Source organism: Mobula hypostoma, chromosome 4, assembly GCF_963921235.1.
Source record: "Mobula hypostoma chromosome 4, sMobHyp1.1, whole genome shotgun sequence".
Taxonomy (NCBI): domain Eukaryota; kingdom Metazoa; phylum Chordata; class Chondrichthyes; order Myliobatiformes; family Myliobatidae; genus Mobula; species Mobula hypostoma.
This window is the reverse complement of record NC_086100.1, coordinates 159713990-159739767: the sequence shown is the minus strand read 5'-3', so window position 1 is coordinate 159739767 and position 25778 is coordinate 159713990. Positions and strand designations below refer to the sequence as shown.

General features: G+C 41.0%; 1 protein-coding gene across 2 annotated transcripts in view; it reads left to right on the top strand.

Annotated features, from left to right (window-relative positions):
* Positions 1-25778, top strand: part of fam13a (family with sequence similarity 13 member A) — a 280084-nt gene that overhangs the window by 7140 nt on the left and 247166 nt on the right. For both annotated transcript variants that reach the window (XM_063046842.1, XM_063046840.1), the window contains exon 2: positions 7127-7316. In XM_063046842.1, coding sequence (XP_062902912.1) covers positions 7127-7316 — 190 coding nt within the window. The remainder of the gene's footprint in view (positions 1-7126; positions 7317-25778) is intronic.

Here is a 25778-nt window from a genome sequence, read left to right as displayed (position 1 = left end):
TTGATTTGAATCACTAACTCCCTCAGCCACATTGGTATAACTACAGAAGAAATGAGTTCCTGGACTCTTTGCTGAATTATTCACCTGTCTCCCTCCTTTCACTAACTCCATAAAACCTACCATTCTGACCAAACCTACGCTCTGGTGTCACACTTAACTGTTAATGATGTTGTTAAAATAGGTTGGGGCTTCTTACATTAAAGATGCCACAGATCATGAAAGGTGCTGTTGTTCTAATTAGCTCAATATAAGACAATAAGATATAGGAGTAGAATTGCAAATGAATCTGCTGATGCTGGAAATCCAAGCAACACCTGTAAAATGTTGGAGGAACTCAGCAGGCCAGGCAGCATCTATGGAAAAGAGTACAGTCAACATTTCAGGCTGAAACCCTTTGGCAGTCCTTCAGCATTTTGTGTGTGTTGCTCAGAGCAGAATTAGGCCATTCGGTCCATCAAGTCGGCTTCGCCATTTCATCATGTCTGATTCATTTCCCTCTCTGACCCAATCTCCTATCTTCTCCCTGTATCCCTTCATGCCCTGACTAATCAAAATATCCAATATGCCTTTAAAACATCCAATGACTTGGCCTTGACAGCTTTCTGTGGCAATGAATTCCACAGATTCACCACTCTGTGGTTAAAGTAAAACCTGCTCATCTTTGTTCTAAATGGATATCTCTATATTGAGGCAGCGTCCTTTGCTCCTCACCTCCCCCACCATAGGAAGCATCCTCTCCACACCCACTCTGTTGAGGTCTTTCAACGTTTGATCGGTGTCAATGAGATCCCTCCTCATTCTTCTGAATTCCAGTCAGTGCAGGCTCAGAGCCAGCAAATGCTCCTATACAATAAGCCTTTCACTCCTGGAATCATTTTTGTGAACCTCCTTTGAATCCTCGCCAATGTCAGCACATCCTTTCTTAGGTAACAGGCCCAAAACTGCTTGCAATACTCCAAGTGAGGCCTCACCAGTGCCTTATAAGAGCTTAGCATTATATCCTTGCTTTTATATTCTAGCCACTCCCAAAATGAATGCTAACATTGCATTTGCCTTCCTTACCACTGACTCAACCTGTAAATTAACCCTGTGAGAATCCAGCATATGGACTCCCAAGTCCCTCTGCACCTCAGATTTTTGAATTTTCTCTCCATTTAGAAAATATGTTATTATTTTTCAATGGGAATCATTAGGAAACTTGACGTAATTACTGGTGTGGTAAATATCCAGTGTGTAAGGGTAATTCTACAGCACAAACAGCCCTAAGTAGGGGAGGAATCAAATGGCAAACCCGAGGGGATACCCAATATGGAAGTGTTGGCCAGAAGGATAGAATGTATTAGAAACTTGTCCCCCTGTAGATCTTCAGTTGTAACACTCCCCTATGCTGGTTTGACAGTATGACAGTCGTGTCTGTGCATTGTCATGGATCAGTGTTCGGTCTGCTCTTGGTGATGTGGATGCCTATTCCGGGTTGGTTGTGAGAAGCTGTTACCATCACACCAGCTCTTGATTTTGATTCTTTGACAATGAAGCAATGTCGATCATCTGTGACTTCGGAGAGGACAGTGTTTTTAGTCCTCTGTTCGAACAAAATAGCAGTAGATTTGATGCCCCGCCTGTGGTGCTGCTAACATCATTGCAGCTGTGTATAAATGCACTACCTTGTGCATATGGCAATAAACTTGACTTTGACTTTGGATGAAATATCTTTAACCTGAAAGGTTAATAACATTTCTCGTTTGATAGATGGTGACTGACTTGCTGAGTTTCCTGTTTTGATTTTAGAAACTGAGGTCAGGGCCAGTTTGAGCAGATGTAGTCTGAAATCATTTATTCTTGGAAGGATGAGAGGTTTTGTGGCCCGTCTGGAACTGTACCCAGCATAACTAAACTCCCATTGGAGAGGGTGGAGAGGAGGGATGAACCGTTAATTCTGTTACAGTGCAGCACTGACGGGGCCAAGGCAAGAATGCAGATAACTTTCAAACTTTTCATGTAACTAGAGAAACACAGAATGCCCAGGTATTAAATTCTACCTTCATTTCATGTTCTTAAATATTTTGCAGAATCTCAAGAATTTGGCAAGCCCCACATATTCCAACCATACACCATTTGTAATCCAGGAATACTACATTCCCCTTTCAAAGGGGAAAATTGAGAGTCATAAATTATTGAGATGTTACTGGGCCAAGGAAATGGAAAATGCTAAGAATTGGAGCAGATGTCTTCAAATTCATGTGTTCAATACTGTGTTATTTTCAGCATTTTGAGTGAAACTTGATCATTTTTGTGCCTCTAAGACCATAAGACATAGGAGCAGAATTAGGCCTTTCAGCCCATTGAATCTTCTCCGCATCATGACTGATCCTGGATCTCACTCGACTTCATACACCTTTCTCGCCATATCCTTTGATGCCCTAATCGATCAGAAACTATTAACTTCTACCTTAAATATACCCATGGATTTGGCCTCCACCACAGTCTGTGGCAGAGCATTCCACAGATTCACTACTCACTAGCTACAAAAATTCCTCCTTACCTCTGTTCTAAAAGGACAACCCTCAATTTTGAGGGTGTTCCCTCCAGTTCTGGATACCCCCATTACATGAAACATCCTCTCCACACCCACCCTATCTAATCCTATCAACATTTGGTAGGTTTCAATGCGATCCCCACACATTCTTCTAAATTCCAGTGAGTACAGGCCCAAAGCTGCCAAACGCTCCTCATATGTATATCCTTCATTCCCAGAATCATCCTTCTCTGGACTCTTTCCAATGACAACACATCCTTTCTGAGATATGGAACCCAAAACTATTGACAATATTCTAAGTGTGGCCTGACTCGTGTCTTGTAAAGCCTCAGCATTATCTCCTTGCTTTTATATTCTATTCCCCTTGAAATGGCAACAAATATTTGCCTTCCTTACCATAGACTCAACCTGTAAACTAACCTTCATAGTCATAGTCATACTTTATTGATCCCGGGGGAAATTGGTTTTCGTTACAGTTGCACCATAAATAATAAATAGTAATAGAACCATAAATAGTTAAATAGTAATATGTAAATTATGCCAGGAAATTATGAAATAAGTCCAGGACCAGCATATTGGCTCAGGGTGTCTGACCCTCCAAGGGAGGAGTTGTAAAGTTTGATGGCCACAGGCAGGAATGACTTCCTAGGACGCTCTGTGCTGCACCTCGGAGGAATGAGTCTCTGGCTGAATGTACTCCTGTGCCCACCCAGTACATTATGTAGTGGATGGGAGACATTGACCAAGATGGCATGCAACTTAGACAGCATCCTCTTTTCAGACACCACCGTGAGAGAGTCCAGTTTCATCCCCACAACATCATTGGCCTTACGAATGAGTTTGTTGATTCTGTTGGTGTCTGCTACCCTCAGCCTGCTGCCCCAGAACGCAACAGCAAACATGATAGCACTGGCCACGACAGACTCGTAGAACATCCTCAGCATCGTCTGGCAAATGTTAAAGGATCTCCGTCTCCTCAGGAAATAGAGACGGCTCTGACCCTTCTTGTAGACAGCCTCAGTGTTCTTTGACCAGTCTAGTTTATTGTCAATTCGTATCCCCAGGTATTTGTAATCCTCCACCATGTCCACACTGACCCCCTGGATGGAAACAGGGGTCACCGGTACCTTAGCTCTCCTCAGGTCTACCACCAGCTCCTTAGTCTTTTTCACATTAAGCTGCAGATAATTCTGCTCACACCATTTGACAAAGTTTCCTACCGTAGCCCTGTACTCAGCCTCATCTCCCTTGCTGATGCATCCAACTATGGCAGAGTCATCAGAAAACTTCTGAAGATGACAAGACTCTGTGCAGTAGTTGAAGTCCGAGGTGTAAATGGTGAAGAGGATGGGAGACAAGACAGTCCCCTGTGGAGCCCCAGTGCTGCTGATCACTCTTCTGGGAGTCTTGCACAATGACTCCTAAGTTCCTCTGCACCTCTGATGTTTGAACCTTTTCCTTATTTAGATAATAGTCCTCACTGTTGTTCCTTCCACCAAAATGCTTTATTGTACATTTCCCAGTACTGTATTCCATCTGCCACTTTTTTGCCCATTCTTCCAATTTGTCTAAGTCATGCTGCAATCATATTGCTTCCTCAGCACTACCTACCCCTCCATCTGTCTTTGTATCATCTGCAATCTTTTCCACAAAGCCATCAATTCCATTATCCAAATCAATGACAACAATATGAAAAGTAGTAGTCCCAATACTGACCCCCGAGGAACACCACTAGTCACAGAAAAGGCCCCTTTTATTCCCATTCACTGCCTCCTGACTGTCAGCCGTTCAGCTGGTGAGTCAGTATCTTGGCAAAAACTGCAGCATGAAGACAAAAGAACACTCCAAGCAACTCCGTGAAAAGGTTATTGAAAAGCACAAGTCAGGGAATGGATACAAGAAAATTTCCAAGTCACTGAATATCCCTTGGAGTACAATTTAGTCAGTCATCAAGAAATGGAAAGAATATGGCGCAGCTGTAAATCTGCCAAGAGCAGACTGTCCTCAAAAACTGAGTGACTGTCCAAGAAGTGGACTAGTGAAGGAGGCCACCAAAAGACCTATGACAACTCTGGAGGAGTTACAAGCTTCAGTGGCTGAGATGGGAGGGACTGCACATACAACAACTGTTGTCTGGGTGCTTCACCAGTCACAGCTTTATGGGAGAGTGGCAAAGAGAAAGCCACTGTTGAAAAATCTCAGCTAGAGTTTGCCTGAAGCATATGGGAGACTCTGAAGTCATCTGAAAGAAGGTTCTATGGTCTGATGAAACCAAAATTGAGCTTTTTGGCCTTCAGACTAAATCCTATACACATCATCAAAACGCACCATCTCAACTATGAAGCATGGCTGCATCATGCTGTGGGAATGCTTCACTGCAGCAGGCCCTGGAAGGCTTGCAAAGGTAGAGGGTAAAAATGAATGCAGCAAAATACTGGGAAATCCTGGAGAACACCTGATGTAATCAGCAAGATAAGTTACCTGATGCAACTTGGTAGTAGATTTGTTTTCCAGCAAGACAATGACCCCAAGTATAAAGCCAAAATGACACAGGAATGGCTTAAAAATGATAAAGTTAATGACCTGGAGTGGCCAAGTGTCCAGACTTCAGTCCAATTGAGAATTTGTGGCTGGATTTGAAAAGAGCTGTTCACTCACGATCCCCATGCAATCTGATAGAACTTGAGCAGTTTTGTAAAGAAGAATGGGGAAATATTGCAGTGTCCAGATGTGTAAAGCTAACAGATACCTATTCACACAGACTCAAGGTTGCCAAAGGTGCATCTACTAAGTACTGACTTGAAGGGGGTGAATGCTTATGCAATCAATTATTTTGTGGTTTATATGTGTAATTAATTTAAATCATTTTGTAGAGATCTGTTTTCACTTTGACATGAAAGAGTCTTTCTCTGTTGATCAAAAAAGCCAAATTAAATACACTGTGATTAATGTTGTAAAACAATAAAAACTGAAAACTTCTAAAGAGGGGGAATACTTTTTATAGGCACTGCATATGACAATGAACTGATTTGAATCTGGGACAACTTGAGTCTATGATCACCACATCAGCCTGTTATTCCACTGCTCCCCCAATTAAATGTTAGCCGCACCCTTCCCCCCCCCCCCCCCTTCATCTGCATTGACTCATTCCTCACCATTCAGTTGCAGTGCAGTACTGACTGGGCCAAGGCAAGAATGCAGATGATGTAATGTACTCAAATGTTTCATTTAACTTGAGAAACACAGAATGTACAAGTATAAAATTCTAACCCCCCCCCGCCCAATTGTTATTCTGGCCCATCCTCCGACACATAACTGTCTGTTTAACCTTCCCTGCTGTTTCTCCAGCTGGTACACACGTAATTGTTACCATGTGGGACTTGCATCCTGTCTGCCAGGATGCTTGTAATAAGCATTGACCCTTAACCCTTGAGATAAACCTTTAACCCTGGAGACTGCTGGGCAGTCTTGGAGAGTTGACAGGCCTACAGTGGTCCTTTGCTACCCACCCACAGGATATTGACTGCTGAATCCTGAGAAGAAATTGTCTTCAATTCCCTATAGTCATCTTGGTGGCTTCTGCCTGGTTTCAACCATGAGTTTGAGCATGCAGAGGGTTGTAAACTCTATCACAGGCACAAACCTCCCCACTATCAAGGACATCTTCAGGAGGGTGTGGAGGTGCAGGAGCTTGAAGAAGAGCACTCGGTGATTCTGGAACAGCTTCTACCCCTCCACAATCAGATTTCTGAGCAGCTCATAAACACTACCTCTCTTACTAGCTCTTCCTTCATTAGTCCTGACGAAGGGTCTCGGCCCAAAACGTCGACTGTACCTCTTCCTAGAGATGCTGCGTTCACCAGCAACTTTGATGTGTGTTGCTTGAATTTCCAGCATCTGCAGAATTCCTCATGTTTGCCTCATTATTAATTTTTGTTTGCACTATTTATTTATTTCTATAGTTGACAGTAGTTTTTTGTGCTTGCACAACACTGATGCCATAAAAACTGCATATTTTATAAAATGCAAATCCATGATAAATCTGATTCTCATTCTGATTCACAAATAGATAGATCAACTAGTTTTCTGTCGGAAGAAGAGTGATTATATATTCTAACTGTTTCTCCCCTAAAGAATATTTTTTGCTATCCAAATAATTGTCTTTCCGTCCATAAGCCCAAATAATGTGACTTTTAATATTATTTCCACCCCTGATGTCATGACCAGCCCAAGACCATCCGCCATTCTTGGGCTGCTTATCAAGCCAATTAGTTTATAGGCTTTTAAATTAAACTCTTGCAGCCTGACACAGGATTGATTGTGTGACACTGAAAGTCCTTACCACCTGTTCCAATACAGGAGTGTGAATGTTTACCTTGTTCCCAGTGGCAACAGGAACAGCCTCTCTCTGACTTTCATTAATGCAACTGAGAAGACTTTGAGTGTACTAAGCCTCTGAGATTATATAATTTCTCTGCATTGCTGCTAATTTATGTAATTGTAGGGGTTGTGCTAAGTGTGAGTCTCTGGCTGATGGAGGCGCCTGTCGTGGCCGTGGTTGATTGTTCTTCCTTCCTCTGTTCCCTGCAGCAGAACAAGACAGCTGTCAAGTTGAAGGAGGACGTGAAGAGGATCATGGCTCAGCCACTCGGTGGGCAGAGGACCTGCAGTGCTGGCAAGGTGTTTGGTGTTTCGCTGTACGACCTGCAGCAAAGAGGGCAGACGGTTGACAGCATTCCTCTTGCTGTGCGACATATGGTAGAATACTTGCGACAATATGGTGAGCAACATCATCAACTAGTAATAGTACAGTGGACCGTGCTGATTGTCTGCCCTGCAATAGTTGTACTTCATTCGCTGTTAAACGGCTTGGGGATACAAATGGATGTACAAATCACCTCGCCTTTGCTTTCCTTTCCATTCTCTTGGTCAGCCTGGTTAATTCTATCTTCTGTCTAAACCCAGTGCAAGGTTCCTGAGTCCCAAGTCCAAGTTTTGGAAGTGAACACTTTGGCAAAGGGCATTGTGTGGGGGGAGTTGCTTCTCCCAGTACATTGCGGCAGAGCCATTAACTTGAGCTCTTTTGCGAAGACAAAGGACCAATAACACCATTCAATGAACTGCCCTGATCAACATTTATCTCCCGACGAATAATACAGACCAATTGGTCATTAATCTGCCAGTTGAATGTGGGCTCTTGCTGTGCTCAAATAATTGACATTTTGCCAATAATTTATTTTTACTTATTATATACTAATATTTTGTTATTTGCATGGTTGTCGATTATTGATCTTTGGCTGTTTGTCATCCTTTGTTTACATATAGATTTTCCTGTACATGCCTGCAAGATGAATCTTAGGGTAGTATATGGTGACGTATCATACGAGGAACGTTTGATAACTCTGCGTCTGTACTTGCTAGAACTTAGAAGGATGAGGGGAGGGATCTCATTGAAACCTTTCGAATGTTGAAAGGCCTACGCAGAGTAGATGTGGAAAGGATATTTCCCTCAGGGTAGGAGGGAATCCATTTAAACCAGAGATGAGGAGAAATTTCTTTAGCCAGAGGGTGGTAAATTTGTGGAATTGGTTACCACAGGCAGCTCTGGAGTCCAGGTCGTTGGGTGTATTTAAGGCAGAGATTGATAGGTTCTTGATTGGACATGACATCAAAGGTTACAGGGAGAAGACCGAGGAGTGGGGCTGAGGAAGGGAAAAAAGGATCAGCCATGATTGAACGGTGGGGCAGACTCAGTGGGCCAAATGGCCTAATTCTGCTCCTATGACATAGACATAGACGTACTTTATTAATCCCGAGGGAAATTGAGTTTCGTTACAGCTGCAGCAACTAAGAATAGAGCATAAGTATAGCAATACAAAAACCACAAACAATCAAACAACAATATGCAAACTATGCCAGATGGAAATAAGTCCAGGACCAGCCCATTGGCTCAGGGTGTCTGACCCTCCACAGGAGGAGCTGCAAAGTTCGATGACCACAGACAGGAACAACCTCCCATGACGCCCAATGTTGTATCTCGGTGGAATATGGCCGGAGTCCAACAGCAAAAAGTTCAATATCCGGGCTACAAGCACGTTCCTCGATCGTAATATGACCAGGATTGTACCAGCTGTTGTTAACCATGTCTTATGTACTTACTTTGATAAATCCACTATGAAACATTGAACCTTAATAATCACTGCATTTTTTTTACATCTCATAACTTACAACATGGAGACACAAGGGATTGCTGAAGCTAGAATCTGAAGCAAAAAACACACTGTAGTGACAACAGTCCTGCTGCAGGGTTTTGACCTAAAATGTTAGTTATCCATTTGCCTCCACAGATATTGCTCAATGCACTGAGTTCCTCCAGCAAAATATGAGATACAGGAGGCAGCATTTGTTGAGACCCAAAACCTTGACTGTCTGTTTCCCTCCACAGATGCTGCCTGATCAGCTAATTTTCTCCAGCAACTTGATTTTCTGCTTCCAGCATCCTCTGTGTCCTGCTGTCTGTTTTTTTGAGTGGTTGTGAGGCGTTTTTGGGAACATTTTGAAACCATTAAAAATAATGTCAGGGATTTATTTATTTGAACATTTTCTGAATATTTATTTTGCTTTTTGTATATTTCTTTTTTTTTTAATTTTATTTTTATTTGGATAAGGAATTCACAATTATCATGTACTTTTTTCACACATATAACCTTTTCCATTTTTTTATATGTATAAAACTACAATTATTTATACATTCTTAAGTACACATTGAGATGATATAAAAGGAAAATAAACATTTAAATAGATAATTATGTACTGTGGTAAATCTAACCTATTAGGCTAAGTAATGAAATTAGTTGTTAAGAAAAATGGTAATAATAGTTTCCATACAACCCTTCTGGACCATTTCCACTGGTCCAAAATGTTGCATGCAAGCCTATATACCAACCATTGTAGGTGTTTATATCCCAATTTGTTCGTGCTTGTTCCTGCCCGCAGACATAATTATCCAATCCCTATGTACTTATTTACTTAATTTTTTCATTTTTTTTATCCCTTTCCCAAATCTTTCCCTTTACTTGTGTTAATTCTCTATTTTCCAAAAAAAAACAAACATTTAGACTAGGGGTGCTTACGTTAGCAATATTACTGTGTTGATGAGAAGAGCAATATAAATCATTAGGAGAGTCATCTAAAGTCTGCTCGCATTGGGGTTATATATTCAATCCATTTATTCCAGATTTGATAAAATGTATCTTTTTGAGTTCTCAGGGAGTAAGTCAACTTTTCCATTTTAAATATTTCCAAGATAATTTCGTACCAATCTTCTAATGTAGGTGGTATTGGATTTAGCCATTTTCTAGTGATTGATTTCTTACTTGCCGCTAAGAGGGCCTGCAGCAACTTTATATCTTCCTTCTGTTCAAGGAACAATACATGCCCCAAATAGAGCGTCTCAAAGTTCAGAGGTATCTGGGACCTAAGTACCTTAACTAATGTTCTATGAATACCTTCCCAAAATAGACTTAATTTAGGGCAATCCCAGAAAATATGAAAATGATTTGCCTCCTTGGAGCCGCACCTTCTCCAACACATCACATTTGTATCTTTATATTTTTCCTGATATGGGGTCTTGAAGTATCTTATAATGTTTTTCCAACAATGTTCTCTCCAAGTCAAAGAATTAGTCGAGGACCATTGAAAGCTGCAGATTTTCCCCCAAGCCTCCTCTGAAAGTACCAACCCCGCTTCTTTCTCCCACTTCTCTTTAATATACAGTGTATTTACATTTTTAGCATGGGAGAGTGCATTATATAGGCGAGAAACTGATTTACTAGGTATTGAACTGCAAGCCGAATTCAGAATCTTGAAAAATTCTAATTCTACTGTTGATAGGTCTGTATATCTACAACTCTGGTTAACATAGTTTCGTATTTGAAGGTACCTAAAAAAGTCATTATGTTCTAGGCCATGTTTGTCCTGCAGGATTTGGAAACTTTGTAATACTCTTTTATCTATAAATGAGAGGTAGGTTGTAAGACCTTTCTTTATCCATAGCTCAAATCTTTTATCTCCTCTGTTGGGAAGGAATTCGGTATCATATGCACACCATCTAAAGAGTTTTAACATGTTATTAATTCCACATGAATTAACCACCTTCTGCCATACTTTTAATGTAAGATTTATCCAAGCATTATTAAATTTTTCCAACTGGGCCATCAATCCTTTGTCAGCTATTGAGGCCTGAAGAGGAAAACTGTCAACTAATCCAAATTCTATTTCCTTCCATCTAGCCTTATATTCCCTATTACACCAATATAACAGAGGGGTTATCTGTGAGGCATAAAAATAATTTCTCAGGCAAGGAAGAACCATACCTCCTCCTTCCTTCCCTAACTGTAAGGTGTTATATCGAATTCTAGGTTTCCTTCCTTGCCAAATGAAGCGGGAAATCCATTTGTCCCATTCCCTGAATTGATTATCATCCACCTCCACTGATAAAGTACGGAAAAGATATAATAAGCGAGGAAGAATATTCATTTTTATAGTATTTATCCTTGAATTTAAACTTTAAAAGGGGATAAGATTCCATCTATGCATATCTGCTTTTATCTCTGAGATTAATGGCCCATAATTTACCTGTGACAGTGTTGAAAGATCCTTAGGCAGGGTTATTCCTAAATATTTTAATGATTTAGCTTCCCACTTAAGATCGTATGTATCCTGCAATTTTTTGGATGGTGTATAATTTAGGGACATAACCTGCGTTTTCTTTACATTTATTTTATAACCTGATATTTTCCCAAAGTCATCCAACAGTGTAAACAATCCTATAAATGATTTTTCTGGTTCACTCAGATAGACCAAAACATCATCTGCGAATAACGTCATTTTCTGTTCAATCCCTGCCACCTTGATACCTTTTACGATTTCGCTCTGTCTTATTAGTTGGGCAAGTGGTTCAATATATAGCGCAAAAAGGAGAGGAGAAATTGGGCATCCCTGTCTAGTGCCTCTCTCTAAAATGAAGGAGTCAGAGAGGTCCCCATTTATCTTAATTCGGGCTGTAGGGCTGTCATATAGAGTCTGAATTACTTTAATAAACCTTTCTAGAAAGCCGAATCTTCCTAACACTCTGTATAGGAATGCCCAACTAACCGAATCAAAAGCTTTCTCAGCGTCCAATCCTACTACCATTGTCTCTGTCTCGTTCTTATTAACCTGTTCTAATATGTGCAGAGTTCTCCTTATGTTGTCCTGTGTTTGTCTTTGTTGAATAAATCCAGTCTGGTCTAAATGGATTAGGCCAGGTAAAAGCTTTTCCAATCTGCGCGCTAATATAGATGTAAATAGTTTGTAATCTAAATTAAGAACACTAATTGGCCGATAATTGCCACATTCTAGTTTGTCTTTACCCTCTTTAGGAATAACTGAAATAATCGCTTCTCTCCAGGAAGGTGGAGTTTCTCCTCTCTGCAAGATCCAATTAAAGGTGTTAAGTGGTAATGGGACTAACTGTGTCTTCAGGGACTTGTACCACTCTGAGGTAAACCCATCAGAACCTGGGGACTTTCCAGCCTTTAACCTAGAGATGGCCACGTTCAGTTCTTTGACAGTTACTGGTTCTAATAAACTTTCATTTTGTAAATCTGTAAGTTTAGGTAGATCTAAAAAATTCAATACACTGTCTATATAGGGCTCATTGGGGGCCCGGGGTTGGGAGTACAGATCTCAATAATATGTTTCAAAACTCTCTTGAATTTTCCCTATTGTACTCTCCACAAGCTTTGTCTTTGGATTCTTTATTTTATGAATTGTATTGTCTGCTTGTTGTTTTTGTGATTTATATGCTAATAATCTAGCTGATTTACCTCCTACTTCATAATTCTTTTGTCTCAGGTAAAGAAAATTTCTTTGAGTTTCCAACGTATAAATATCATCAATTTCACTTTGCAATTTCCTAATTTCCTGTTTTCGATTTGAATTACTTTTGTTGCTATCTACAACTTGAAGTTGTTTTAATTTTCCTTGAAGGTCTGCTAATTTTTGTGCATTGATTTTTTTCATGTGAGTAGTAATGGAAATAATTTTCCCTCTCAGTGCAGCTTTCAATGTATCCCATAAAATCACTGGTGATGTTTCTCCCGTGTCATTAAGGTCTAGATATTCTTTGATTTCTCCCCTTAATCTCTCCATTACTTTCGGGTTATTGAGTATATGTGAGTTTAGCCTCCATAGTGTTTTCCTCATTTTCCTTTCCAGGATTAGAGACATAGAGACTGGGCTATGATCCGACAGATCAATTGTTGCAATATTACAGTTTTTTATCCTGAGTCTATCTGTATTAAAGATAAAGAAATAGTCTATCCTTGAATAGGCTGAATGAGGGAAAGAGTAATATGTATAATCTTTACTAGTTGGGTGTAATTCCCTCCAGACATCTATAATTCCCAACTCCTCCATCAATGAATTCACTTTCCGAGTCAGAGGTTTATTCTGAGTAACTATTCTTGAAGAATCTAATATAGGATTTAATCTAATATTAAAATCCCCTCCACAAATTACTACCCCTCGAGAACTGACCATTAGGTCAAAAATGTGTCTATAAAATGACCATTCACTACCTGGAGGAGCATAAACATTCAGCAATGTTATTTCTGTACCTTCTATTCTTCCTGTGATTTTTACAAACCGTCCTTCTTTGTCTCTAGTCTCTGAAATATGTTCATAATTAAGAGTACTTGATATTAAAGTAGCTACCCCTCTTTTGTGACTCAATTTATATGATGAATAAAATACATGATTAAAGCCCATTCTTTTTAATTTTCCATGTTCAGATTGGCTCATATGTGTTTCCTGGAGGAAAGCTATTTGTGCCCTCTCTTTTTTCAATTTAGACATAATCTTATTTCTTTTAATTGGATTCAAAACCCCATTAACATTATAGGAAATTATTTTTACCAATTCAGTTTGCATTTTTCTCTAGTAGAAAAAAAGCACTCTCCTTTTCTAACCAAACAGTAAGCAATCCCTTCTCAACAGTAAACCAAGACATATAACCACACCCTAGACATTTCTGAATGTATAACATTTGAAAATTTTTCCCGACTTCCCACAGTGAGGCATGAGCACCGACCTGCCTCAGTTCAGAGGGATAACCTCTATCTTCACCCTGTGTTAGAGGGCCCTCAGCAGTTTGAATAATCATAGAGAATTTTCTCCTATTTATGTCTCGACCATATTGCTATCATTCAAGTTATTCCGCCTAGTTTATTTTCAGTTACCAGTTTTCATTTTACTTTTAAGTCCGATTTACTCTTTTCAGTCATTTCTCTTAATTAATCTGTATTCTCTGTACATTCGCGTCTGAATATTTGCAGCTTTTCCTTGTAGTTTGACACTCTGGTTCGAGTGGAGCGTCCTCGCCCCACTAACTGCCACGACTTTTGCCAAATCCTCTCCAGTAGCGACTCCAGTTGGGTGATAACTTTAATAGGTAGACCCCGGTCCGCCAGGTCCAACGTTGCCTCCTCCACCGTAGCGTAAGTTTTCGTCCCTTCGTCGTAAAAGACTCTCAGCCGAGCTGGATACAGGGTCTGGAATCTGATGTTGTTTTCCTTCAGGACTCTCCGTGTTTCCGTATATTCCTTCCGTCTGGCAAGAATCCCCGGTGCGTAGTCGTGGTCTAAACTGATTTTGCAGTTGTTCCACATGAAACCTTTCTTTTGCCATGCTCTTTTAAGCACCTCTTCCTTCGTTCTGTAACTGAGAAATCTGATCAGAATCGATCTGGGCTGGGCGCCTGCCGGAGGCTGTGGTGCCAACGCGCGGTGAGCCCTTTCTATCTGTAGGTCTTTTGCGGCCGGTTTATCAAGGTTCTCTCTAAGCAGCTTCTCCACGAAGGGAATCATCAATCCAGGTTTACCTTCGGTTCCTTCGGGAACTCCGTAGATCCTCACATTTTCCCTTCTCGAGCGGCCTTCTTGATCTATTAGTTTCCACTGGAGCTGGTCTTGTAGCTTCAGCATTTCTGCTATCACTTCCTCGGCGTTTTGTAGCTTCTCTTCAATTCCAACAATCCTCGCTTCGGCTTCATCTATCCGCGAGTTAGTTTTTACTATTTCTCCTTTAATATCTTCCAGCTGTTTGCTGTTATCTTGTCGGAACTCGCGAATCTCTCCGAGAATCAAAGACAGAGTCACCGATTCCCCCTCATTATCTCCGTCCTGGCTTGCCGTGGGGGAGCTAGGCCCGTCGCCTTGCTGCATCTTTTTATGTTTATCAGCCTTCGAAGCAGACTTTTTATTCTTGTTCTTAGACATCATCCTTGCCCCTTTTATTAATATAGTTATGCAATATTAAGTATTTGTCTAAATTCGATTTTGGGGCAGTTTACCTTCTTTTTTGTCGAGAGACCTTTTCCTTACGCCGCCATTCCCTTGATGACCCCGCTTTTTGTATATTTCTGCATGACCACAGTCAAGTGTACAGCACAGTGGTGGAAATTCAGCAGTGCTGTGAGTGAAGGAGGGTTGTGTGTTCAACGCAAGGAAGCGTACAGAAGTCTGAGGTTTCTGCGGGGTTAGAGTGGGTTGCAAAAGTCAGAGGGGGTTCTTCAACCACTTTCTGTGGAATTTGTTGCCATAGAGGGCTGTCGAGGCCAAGTCATTGGGTGTATTTAGGGCAAAGATTGATAGCTTCTTTATTAGTAAGGGGAGTTGGGTTATGGGGAGAAGGCAGGAGAATGGAGTTGAGAGAAAATAATCAGCCATGATTCAATGGTGAAATAGACCCAATGAATTGTATGGCCTAATTCTGCTCTTGTATCTAGTGGGCTGGCCCATGGAGAGATTTGAAAATAAGAGGAGATTTCAGTTAGGAGCTCCAAGAGATTGTAGATCCTGGAGTCCGAAGCAATAAACAATCTGCTGAAGTAAGTCTGTGGGTTGAGCAGCATCTGTGGGGGAAGTGGATTTGTTGATGTTTGGGGTTGACCCAGAACCAGCCTAATTACCAATCTTTATTTGATGCACTGCAAAAAAAAAATCAAAATGAATAAAAGTGGGCAGATGCTGTAATTCTGAAATAAAAACAGAACGTGTTGGAAATACTGAGCAAGTCAGGAAGGAGATAGAGTTAATGTTACAGGTTCAAGACTCTTCCTCAGAATTGGTTGATGAACAGATTAGACAGTCAGTGGGAACACAGGCAGCAGAGTTTTTAGTAAATCGGACAGCTGCTGGAGACTAGAATGAAGGGAATCTGGTCGATAATGCCCTGGATTTTTCCACTCTAAAGTAACAGAAGCATGAATGAAAGTTTTTATTTTGCAGAGCACAATTTTCAAATGTGGAAACAGAGGACTATAGTGATGACATGGACATGTATCCATGGCAACTCTGGCACCAGAGACCTAGGTTCAAACTTGATCTCTGGTGTTGTCAGTGTGGAATTTACATGTTCTACTTCGTGATTACTTTAGGTTTCCCATGGGTACTCTAGGTTCCTCCCATCCCAGAGATGTTTGGGAGGTAAGTTAATTGCTCACTGCAGCGATGCAGATGGTTGTGACCCTCTGGCAGTGGAGGTGAGTTGATGGGAAAGTGGGGAGAACAGTATGGGTTGGGATTGAATTGGTGTAAAAATGGATGCTGGAAATTTGGATGAACTTGGTAGGATGAAGGGCCTATTTAGATGCTGTACAGCCCATGAGAAACTCATGTTAAGATCAAGCAAGGCTTAAAATTAAAGGTGCTGTGCAGTTATGGTTTTCAGTGCTGTTGATGTTTCATCTGATCTGCACTAAAGTCCTGTCTGTCTCCCTGTTAATCATTTGCCAGAACTGCCAGCAGCTGTCAATATTTACATATGCTCTCAGACAGAATTCTCATGTTATGATAGCACAAAAGCACAAAACAATTGATTTCCTATTGCACTGCTGAATGTGGCAGCAGCATTGTTGGTCTAGAGTCTGGTTAGACTGCAACACAACGGAAGGATCATCTCCATCTCTTGTTATTAATTCTACAATGGAAATTCTGCACTGTGGTTCTCCCTCATCCAGAAGGTTTTTCAGATCCAAAGCAGGACAGGTTTACCTCAACTCTGGTAGTTGTAGGAGTTTTCTGAATAGCTCAGCACTACTAGTTAGTTTAGCAGATATCTATAACAATATGGATGAACTTGTCTCAGTTAACAGACAGTTAGTCGGATAGGTACATGGATAGGAAAGAATTAGAGGGAATTCAGGTAAACAGGTCAGGCTTAGATAGACACCTTAGTTGGCTTGGACAGAGTTGGGCTGAAGGGCCTGTTACAGCACAGTTGGGCCTGTATCAATGGCTCCATGCCATTAGGAGGCAACTACGTTGCCACAGGCATACTGTACATAGACGAGGCAGAGCTGGCAACTCAGTGGGCTGAAGCCCCAGTTTGGGACATAGCTGATGTGGTGTATTTGTTCTGTAAATAAGACCTGTGGTGACAAGATGTAGTGACATCATCACATATATGGACATCGTCAAGCACCATGTGTTGTGAATTCCTTGTTGCGAGATTAGAATGAACAGGCGTGTTTGAAACTCCTGTGCCCTGCAATTGTTACTGTCTGTCGAACCTCAGCAGAATCACCTGAGAAAGGTTCTCTGATCATTGAGTGAATGTAGGTTAAAGAGTGCAAATGCAGACAAAAGAATGCAGATGTTGAAAAACACAGAGCAGGAAGACATGCCTGTCAGGTCAGCCTAGGCACATCCTCTACTCCTAGAGGAGAAAGAAGAATAGAAAAAAGCAAACAGGCTGTGCCAACTTACAGATGGAGAAATGAAGCTGCAATATTGTCAAATTCGGTGCTGATTCTGGTTGATGGATGAATAGAAGCTGCTAACGGTTCGTAGGAGCAGTAAGAAAATCTTGTTTATAGTTTATCCCCATGCTCATCCCAATTTTACCCTGTCAGAGACACCCCCCCCCTTTAGTTTCCTCCCTGCAGCTTCTTTTGCCTTCTTCCCAATCCTGATGAAGGGTCTTCAGTTTGAAAGTTGGCTCTGTTTCTGTTCCCACAGATGCAACCTGATATCGTGAGTATTTTCAGCATTTTGTATTTATTTATCAGAGAGAGCACACTTGCTTTGTGAGAAGTAAAGGTGTATCTAGGAGGCGCACTGTCAGGGAGGGGAAAGTCATTGCTGCCCTGGTTACAGATCCCAATGGAAAGGCTGATTCTGAAGCAAAAGACAGTCGTGGGCTTCAGGCCTTTATTAGTCCTGTCAGGGTTGTGTAGTCACTTTGGAATGTGATGCCAGTGCCAATGTCTGGCCAACCACCAATCAATCAGTCAGTGAAATTTCAAACAGTTTGCTAGGTCAGTTAGCATCTGCCAAGGATCAAAAAACTCTGTCCCCATCATTAATGCTATCTGAAATGTATGCAGTATGGATTGGAGGCAACTCAGATAGAATATGAGTATTGCTCACCAACCTGATTAGGCTGCTTCTACACCTCCTCTGTCACGACAATTCCATCTTCCTGGTGAGGTGACGATTCACCTGTGAGTCTATCACATTCATCTACTATCAGTGCTCCTACATCAGTGAGTCATAGAGTCATAGAGTCATAGAACACCGAAGCACAAAAACAGGCCCTTCGGTGAACCCAGTCTGTGTGGAACTATTAGTCCCATCGACCTGCACCCAGACCATAATCCCCTGTACACCTCCCATCCATGTATTGCACTTATCCAAATGTCTCTGATCTGCTAAAATCAAACCCATATCCACCACTTCTGGCAGTTCATTTCACACTCTCACTACCCTCTGAGTGAAGATGTTCCCCCTCATGTTCCCCTAAAGCATTTCACCTTTCTTTCTTTTCATTATTAACCTTTTTATTGATTTAGAGAAAACATATATACAGACAAGGGGAAAATTATCTCAAATATATATCAGCACAATATAAACAAAAGATAAAATAGATATTATCATAATCATACATAACAATAAGAAAATATGCAATATATAATTAAAAAGGACAGCTAATTCTCCTCATCAATTCATAAAGAGAGGAAAAAGGAACTTTAAAATAAAGGAAAAAACCCCACTACACTAAAAAAAAGAGGGAAAAAAGGGACTGGGCAGTCCATTCGGAGATACAACCAAGAAAAAAGGAAAGACTTTCTGATCAAATCTAAAACTTTGAAAAATTGAAATAATTGAAAAAATAAATCAAATCAAATGAAAATATAAAATAAAAGGTTGCCCTATTTGCTCAAATTTAAAGGATGTATCAAATGTCCGACTTCCTATTTTCTCTAAACTTAAATAGGACATAATGGAGGAAAGCCAAAAAAAAAGACAGCAGGTGGATTAGAATCCTCACACTTTAATAAAATGGCTCTCCTAGCCAATAAAGTCGAAAAGGCTATCATACATTGAACGGAAACAGGAATATTTCCTGCTTCCAATGGCATAATCCCAAAAATTGCCGTAAGTAAATTAGGTTGTAAATCCAGATCCGAGACTTTTGATAGCATTTTAAAAACATCTTTCTAGAAGTTATCTAGCTTTATACAAGACTAAAACATATGAGTTAAAGTGGCCACCTCAGTATTACATCTGTCACAAATAGGATCAATATTGGAAAAAATACACACTAGTTTATCCTTTGACATATGGGCCCAATGCACTACCTTGAACTGTCTCAAGGTATGACGGGCACAGGTAGATGAGTTATTAACCAAATGAAAAATTTTACTCCATTGATTATCTGAAAAAGACTCCTGAAATTCCGATTCCCAAGCACGTTTAATTTTATCATTAGATATTATTCGTGAATTCAATAACCGTTTATAGATTATAGCTGTCAACCCTTTTTGAAATGGTTTAAATTGAAAAAGAGCATCTGTCATATTAGGTGGATAAACAGAAGGGTAATTTGGCAATAAACCACATAAGAAAATCCTAATTTGTAAATATCTAAAAAAGTGTTCATTAGATAAATCATATTTATCCACTAACTGAGAAGAAGACATGAAACAACCCCCTAAAAACAAATCTGATAAAGTTATTATTCCCTTGGTTTTCCAAATTAAAAAGGCCTTGTCCAAACTGATGGTTTAAAAAATAATTGAGATGGATGTTACTAGAAAGAATAAAATTATTTAACTCAAAAAATCTACGAAACTGAAAACAAATTCTTAATGTATGTTTAATAATGGGATTAAAATCTTGTCTACTGATCCTAGAAAACAGAAAGGGAAGGGGAGCTCCCAGCAAAGAGGCCAAAGAGAACCCCTTCACCGAGTTTTCCTTCAAATCCAACCATGAAGGACATTCATGTATATCTGAATAGTGAATCCAAAAATTAATATATCGAATGTTAATTGCCCAGTAATACATTCTAAAATTTGGCAAAGCCATACCACCATCCTTTTATAATTTCTGCAATAAGGGTTTCCTCAATCTAGAATTTTTATTGTTCCAAATATAAGATAAGATTATAGAATCTAGTTTGTCAAAGAATGTTTTAGGAACAAAGGAAGGAATTGCCTGAAATAAATAAGTAAGTAACTGAGTGAGTAAGTAAGTAAATAAATAAGTAAGTAAGTAAGTAAATAAATAAATAAATAAATAAGAATTTTGGTAAAACTGGCATTTTAATAGTATTAATTCGACCTATTAATGTTAATGTCATAGGCGGCCATTTAGAAAGCTTTTGTTTGGTGTATTCAATTAATGGAAAAAAATTATATTTATAGAGGTCCTTAAAATTCTTAGTAATTTTAGTACCAAGATAGGTAAAGTAATTTTTAGCAATACTAAAAGGTACTTGATAATTGGGATCCGAGTAATTACTAATAGGAAATAACTCACTTTTATGGAAATTTAATTTATACCCAGAAACACTACTGAATTCAGAAAATACAGATAACATAAAAGGAATAGATTTCCTAGGATCTGAAGTATAAACTAACAGGTTATCTGCATATAGCGAAACCTTGTGTATTCTGTCCCCTCTCTCAATACCCGGAACAGTATTAGAATCTCTAAGAGCAATAGCAAGGGGTTCTAAAGCCAAGTTAAATAATAAAGGGCTAAGAGGACATCCCTGCCGAGTACCCCTTATAATCTAAAATGGGGAGATTTTTGATTATTAGTTATAACCGCAGTTTGATCCAGGAAATAAATCCCGGGCCAAAATTAAATCTTTCCAAAACCTCAAATAAGTAAGACCACTCCACCCTATCAAAAGAGCATTTCACCTTTCACCCTTCACCCATGACCTTCCACTTATCACTTCATTCCTCACTCCCCAAATTTTCTTATTCTGATTTCTGCCTTCTTCCTTTCCAGTCACGATGAAGCCTCTCAGCAAAAAATGTCCACAGTTTATTACCTTCCATAGATGAGCCAGACTTGTCGAGTTCCTCAAGTATTTTGTATGCGTTGCTCAACATTTCCAGCATCTGCAGAATCCCTAGTGTTTATGATGCCAAGCGTCTGCTGTCTGTAACTGTCATGCTGTGGCCTGCCAGTAGATGGGGATGCTGTGCAATGTTTGAACGGTACACCACCCCACCCAGTCCCAGCTGTGCCTCTGTATCCTGCAGAGCATCAGCAAACTGACATCTCCAAACAAGTTGCGGGGAAGAGACTTTGGTTGGAATCACTGCTTAAATTACAGAATCCTGTGTTTACTTGAAGACTGATTGAGAGACAGCACTGGCTTTTCCTTCAGACAGAACAGCATCTGCTCATGACAGCTGAGGTCGATCCAGGTCTCCTCCCTGCTCGACAGTTAGCAGAGTGGCGGAGGAGGAAGGTAGGACACGCACTGTGTGGGATGCTACAAGAATGCAGGAACCCAGTCTATTTGGATGTGGCAAGGGCCTTTAGTCTGGGGCAGAACTAGTACAGGTACTAGGCTGCGGACCATTTCCAATACCCACATTCTGGGAGTGCATGGAGATGTGAGATCAGGTCGGCACAGAGGTGTGCACTCCGGCACTGTACAGAGACACGTGTGCTGGGGAAGTACAGAGGTGTGCGCTGATATATTAGAGTTTGTATGCTCTTCCTGCATGGGTTTCCTCCTGGTGATCTGATTTTCTCCCACATCCCAGAGATGTGGATGTTAATAGTGTGTTTGGCCACTGTAAATTGCCCCTGCTGTGAATCTTGGGGGAATTGATGGGAATGTAAGAAAGCAAGATGTGGTTAATTCAGGGTTAGTGTGTATTGGCGCATGATAGCAGGGACCTGCTGGGCCAAAGGGCCTCTTGTTGTGCTTCATCGCATTGACTCAGTGAGATGCTGTCTGTTGCTGGGTCAGGTTGTGCTGACAGACAGTTGGCGGTTCCAGCAGGAATCATTTGTGATTTGGGAGGTTACAGACACTCATAGAATGTGGAGACGTTCTGACTACCGCATATGGGATATCGGTCTACACAGCCCGTGGCGGAGTAATGAGTCCCTGAGAGCACAGATACATTTCACATCCCACAGTCGGTTTTAGCTCAGTGGGAGCTGGTGTAGAAGAGTCCATCCTTTGTAGAAAGATAAAGCGCAGCTACATGCTTTACAGGTCCTGCTCAGTTTGTGGACACCTGACATTTGTACAATTCCGACATACGAGCAAGCGTTTTGGAGATTGGCGGGATGGATTTGCTGGCTGCTGTGGAACTGCAGTGATTGGAGGATTATTTCATATAAAGTGTAAACATCAAATCACAGTTGGTCACTAAGCTTGATTGACAGAGGAATTAACCAATTGTTTCCACACTGCCATGTGGGAACTCTGTTTAGGGCCGCATTTCTGTTTTGTGAACTGTTCAGGTTTCAAAGAGTTCACGGGAACAGAGTCCTGCTGTAACCCTGGGGAGGACCTTTACTGTATTCGCTTAATTTAGTACTTGTAATTATTTGTTGGAACTTGATCTTTTAAATTTGTCTTTTTAATGATATAACACTGTTAGATGTTAATTCAGATCATCTCAGGGCAAACTGTCAAGGCAAGCCACCTGAGATCCAGTTGTCACTTGGATCCCTCCTACCTCACAGAATTCCTCACTGGAGTGGAGTCTTAGACCATCCTGTCCTCCCGAGCCAGGAATTTGTCTAACTTTTGGTTGGTGCCTGGACCACTCTACAAAGGCAATGACACAAAGATCAGGCAACAAATACTAATTGATTGTGTTGTTGAGATGTAGAGTCCTTGTCAAAAGGGCATGTTCCTTCATGCAGTATATTTAATTTTACATCATGTACCAAGGTACAACACTGTGACTTTGATATTTCAGCAACTATTTCATTTTCAGAAAGGAGCAGGTTGTGGCAATTAAAGAGTGAACAAGTGGCTTAAATGCAACAACTGTTTTATTTACTGTATATGATAATTTGAACTTCCACCTATGGTAACTTCCCATTAAGCCATGAAAGCTTCTGCTTGTGAAGCACTCTTAACAATCGGTAGGACTATTAGCAACAGTGCCTTTGGAAGGGAAACTCAACATTGACTTTATTGTGATATGCACAGATAAAATGAAAAACTGACTTGCAGCAACATCATAGGAGCATAGCATCAGAGACACGACATTCACGAGAAAAGCATATATTGTGCACAATATTTATGAGAGAGAACATAATTAGAACAAAGAAAACAAAGTCCTTTGATTGAGAATTATCAACTGATGTGATATTTGAATGTTTCAAGTTTTCTATAAAGCTGCACAAAGTGGCAATGTTGTCATCACTCAGTGTGGAAACAATTAGTAAATTCCTCTGTCAATCAAGCTTAGTGACCAACTGTGATTTTATGTATATTGTGATGAAAGAGGGTTACAAAAAGTACACATAGACTAAGATGTTAACTGTCCTGTGCTGGGACCAGTGGGATCAGCAGTTGATCTGCCACCTGTCTTCAGGAGAAAGAGAGATAAGGAAGACAATGGAGCAGCATTTGGAAATGTTAATGAAGAGACGAGAGAGTTTAACGGAAGGAGACACCGGTCTGAGAACTGTCAAGATCAGCTCCTTTTTGAACCCTGAACTGTTTGAGGTGTGATGGACAGGCGATACCCCAGCAGGGGGATAAAAAGGGACAGATTCGCTAAGGCAGCACACACGACACCACGAGGTAACGAGACCCTGGAAGCGGTGCACCTCCCACAAGTCGGTGGGAGTTTTTGGAGGGCTGGTCACGGGACCAAGCCATAGACGCACAGGGTGGAAAGGTACGATCGGCGGGAACCTGGTGTGTGTCCGCCCTTGCCTGGGTGCCAGGTTCACTGCAGAGGAACGATCGTATCTGAAACGGAGGGGTCACAGTCGGTGACCTCAGAAGACATTACATAGAAACATAGAAAATAGGTGCAGGAGTAGGCCATTCGGCCCTTCGAGCCTGCACCACCATTTATTATGATCATGGCTGATCATCCAACTCAGAACCCCGCCCCAGCCTTCCCTCCATACCCCCTGACCCCCGTAGCCACAAGGGCCATATCTAACTCCCTCTTAAATATAGCCAATGAACTGGCCTCAACAGTTTCCTGTGGCAGAGAATTCCACAGATTCACCACTCTCTGTGTGAAGAAGTTTTTCCTAATCTCGGTCCTAAAAGGCTTCCCCTCTATCCTCAAACTGTGACCCCTCGTTCTGGACTTCCCCAACATCGGGAACAATCTTCCTGCATCTAGCCTGTCCAATCCCTTTAGGGTCTTATACGTTTCAATCAGATCCCCCCTCAATCTTCTAAATTCCAACGAGTACAAGCCCAGTTCATCCAGTCTTTCTTCATATGAAAGTCCTGCCATCCCAGGAATCAATCTGGTGAACCTTCTTTGTACTCCCTCTATGGCAAAGATGTCTTTCCTCAGATTAGGGGACCAAAACTGCACACAATACTCCAGGTGTGTTCTCACCAAGGCCTTGTACAACTGCAGTAGTACCTTCCTGCTCCTGTACTCGAATCCTCTCGCTATAAATGCCAGCATACCATTCGCCTTTTTCACCGCCTGCTGTACCTGCATGCCCACTTTCAATGACTGGTGTACAATGACACCCAGGTCTCATTGCACCTCCCCTTTTCCTAATCGGCCACCATTCAGATAATAATTTGTTTTCCTGTTCTTGTCACCAAGAACCTCACATTTATCCACATTAAATTGCATCTGCCATGAATTTGCCCACTCACCTAACCTATCCAAGTCACCCTGCATCCTCTTAGCATCCTCCTCACAGCTAACACTGCCACCCAGCTTCGTGTCATCCGCAAACTTGGAGATGCTGCATTTAATTCCCTCATCCAAGTCATTAATATATATTGTAAACAACTGGGGTCCCAGCACTGAGCCTTGCGGTACCCCACTAGTCACCGCCTGCCATTCTGAAAAGGTCCCGTTTATTCCCACTCTTTGCTTCCTGTCTGCTAACCAATTCTCCACCCACACCAATACCTTACCCCCAATACCGTGTACTTTAAGTTTGCACACTAATCTCCTGTGTGGGACCTTGTCAAAAGCCTTTTGAAAATCCAAATATACCACATCCACTGGTTCTCCCCTATCCACTCTACTAGTTACATCCTCAAAAAATTCTATGAGATTCGTCAGACATGACTTTCCTTTCACAAATCCATGCTGACTTTGTCCGATCATTTCACCGCTTTCCAAATGTGCTGTTATCACATCCTTGATAACTGACTCCAGCAGTTTCCCCACCACTGACGTTAGGCTAACCAGTCTATAATTCCCCGGTTTCTCTCTCCCTCCTTTTTTAAAAAGTGGGGTTACATTAGCCACCCTCCAATCCTCAGGAACTAGTCCAGAATCTAACGAGTTTTGAAAAATTATCACTAATGCATCCACTATTTCTTGGGCTACTTCCTTAAGCACTCTAGGATGCAGACCATCTGGCCCTGGGGATTTATCTGCCTTTAATCCCTTCAATTTACCTAACACCACTTCCCTACTAACATGTATTTCGCTCAGTTCCTCCATCTCACTGGACCCTCTGTCCCTTACTATTTCTGGAAGATTATTTATGTCCTCCTTAGTGAAGACAGAACTAAAGTAATTATTCAATTGGTCTGCCATGTCCTTGCTCCCCATAATCAATTCACCTGTTTCTGTCTGCAGGGGACCTACATTTGTCTTTACCAGTCTTTTCCTTTTTACATATCTATAAAAGCTTTTACAGTCAGTTTTTATGTTCCCTGCCAGTTTTCTCTCATAATCTTTTTTCCCCTTCCT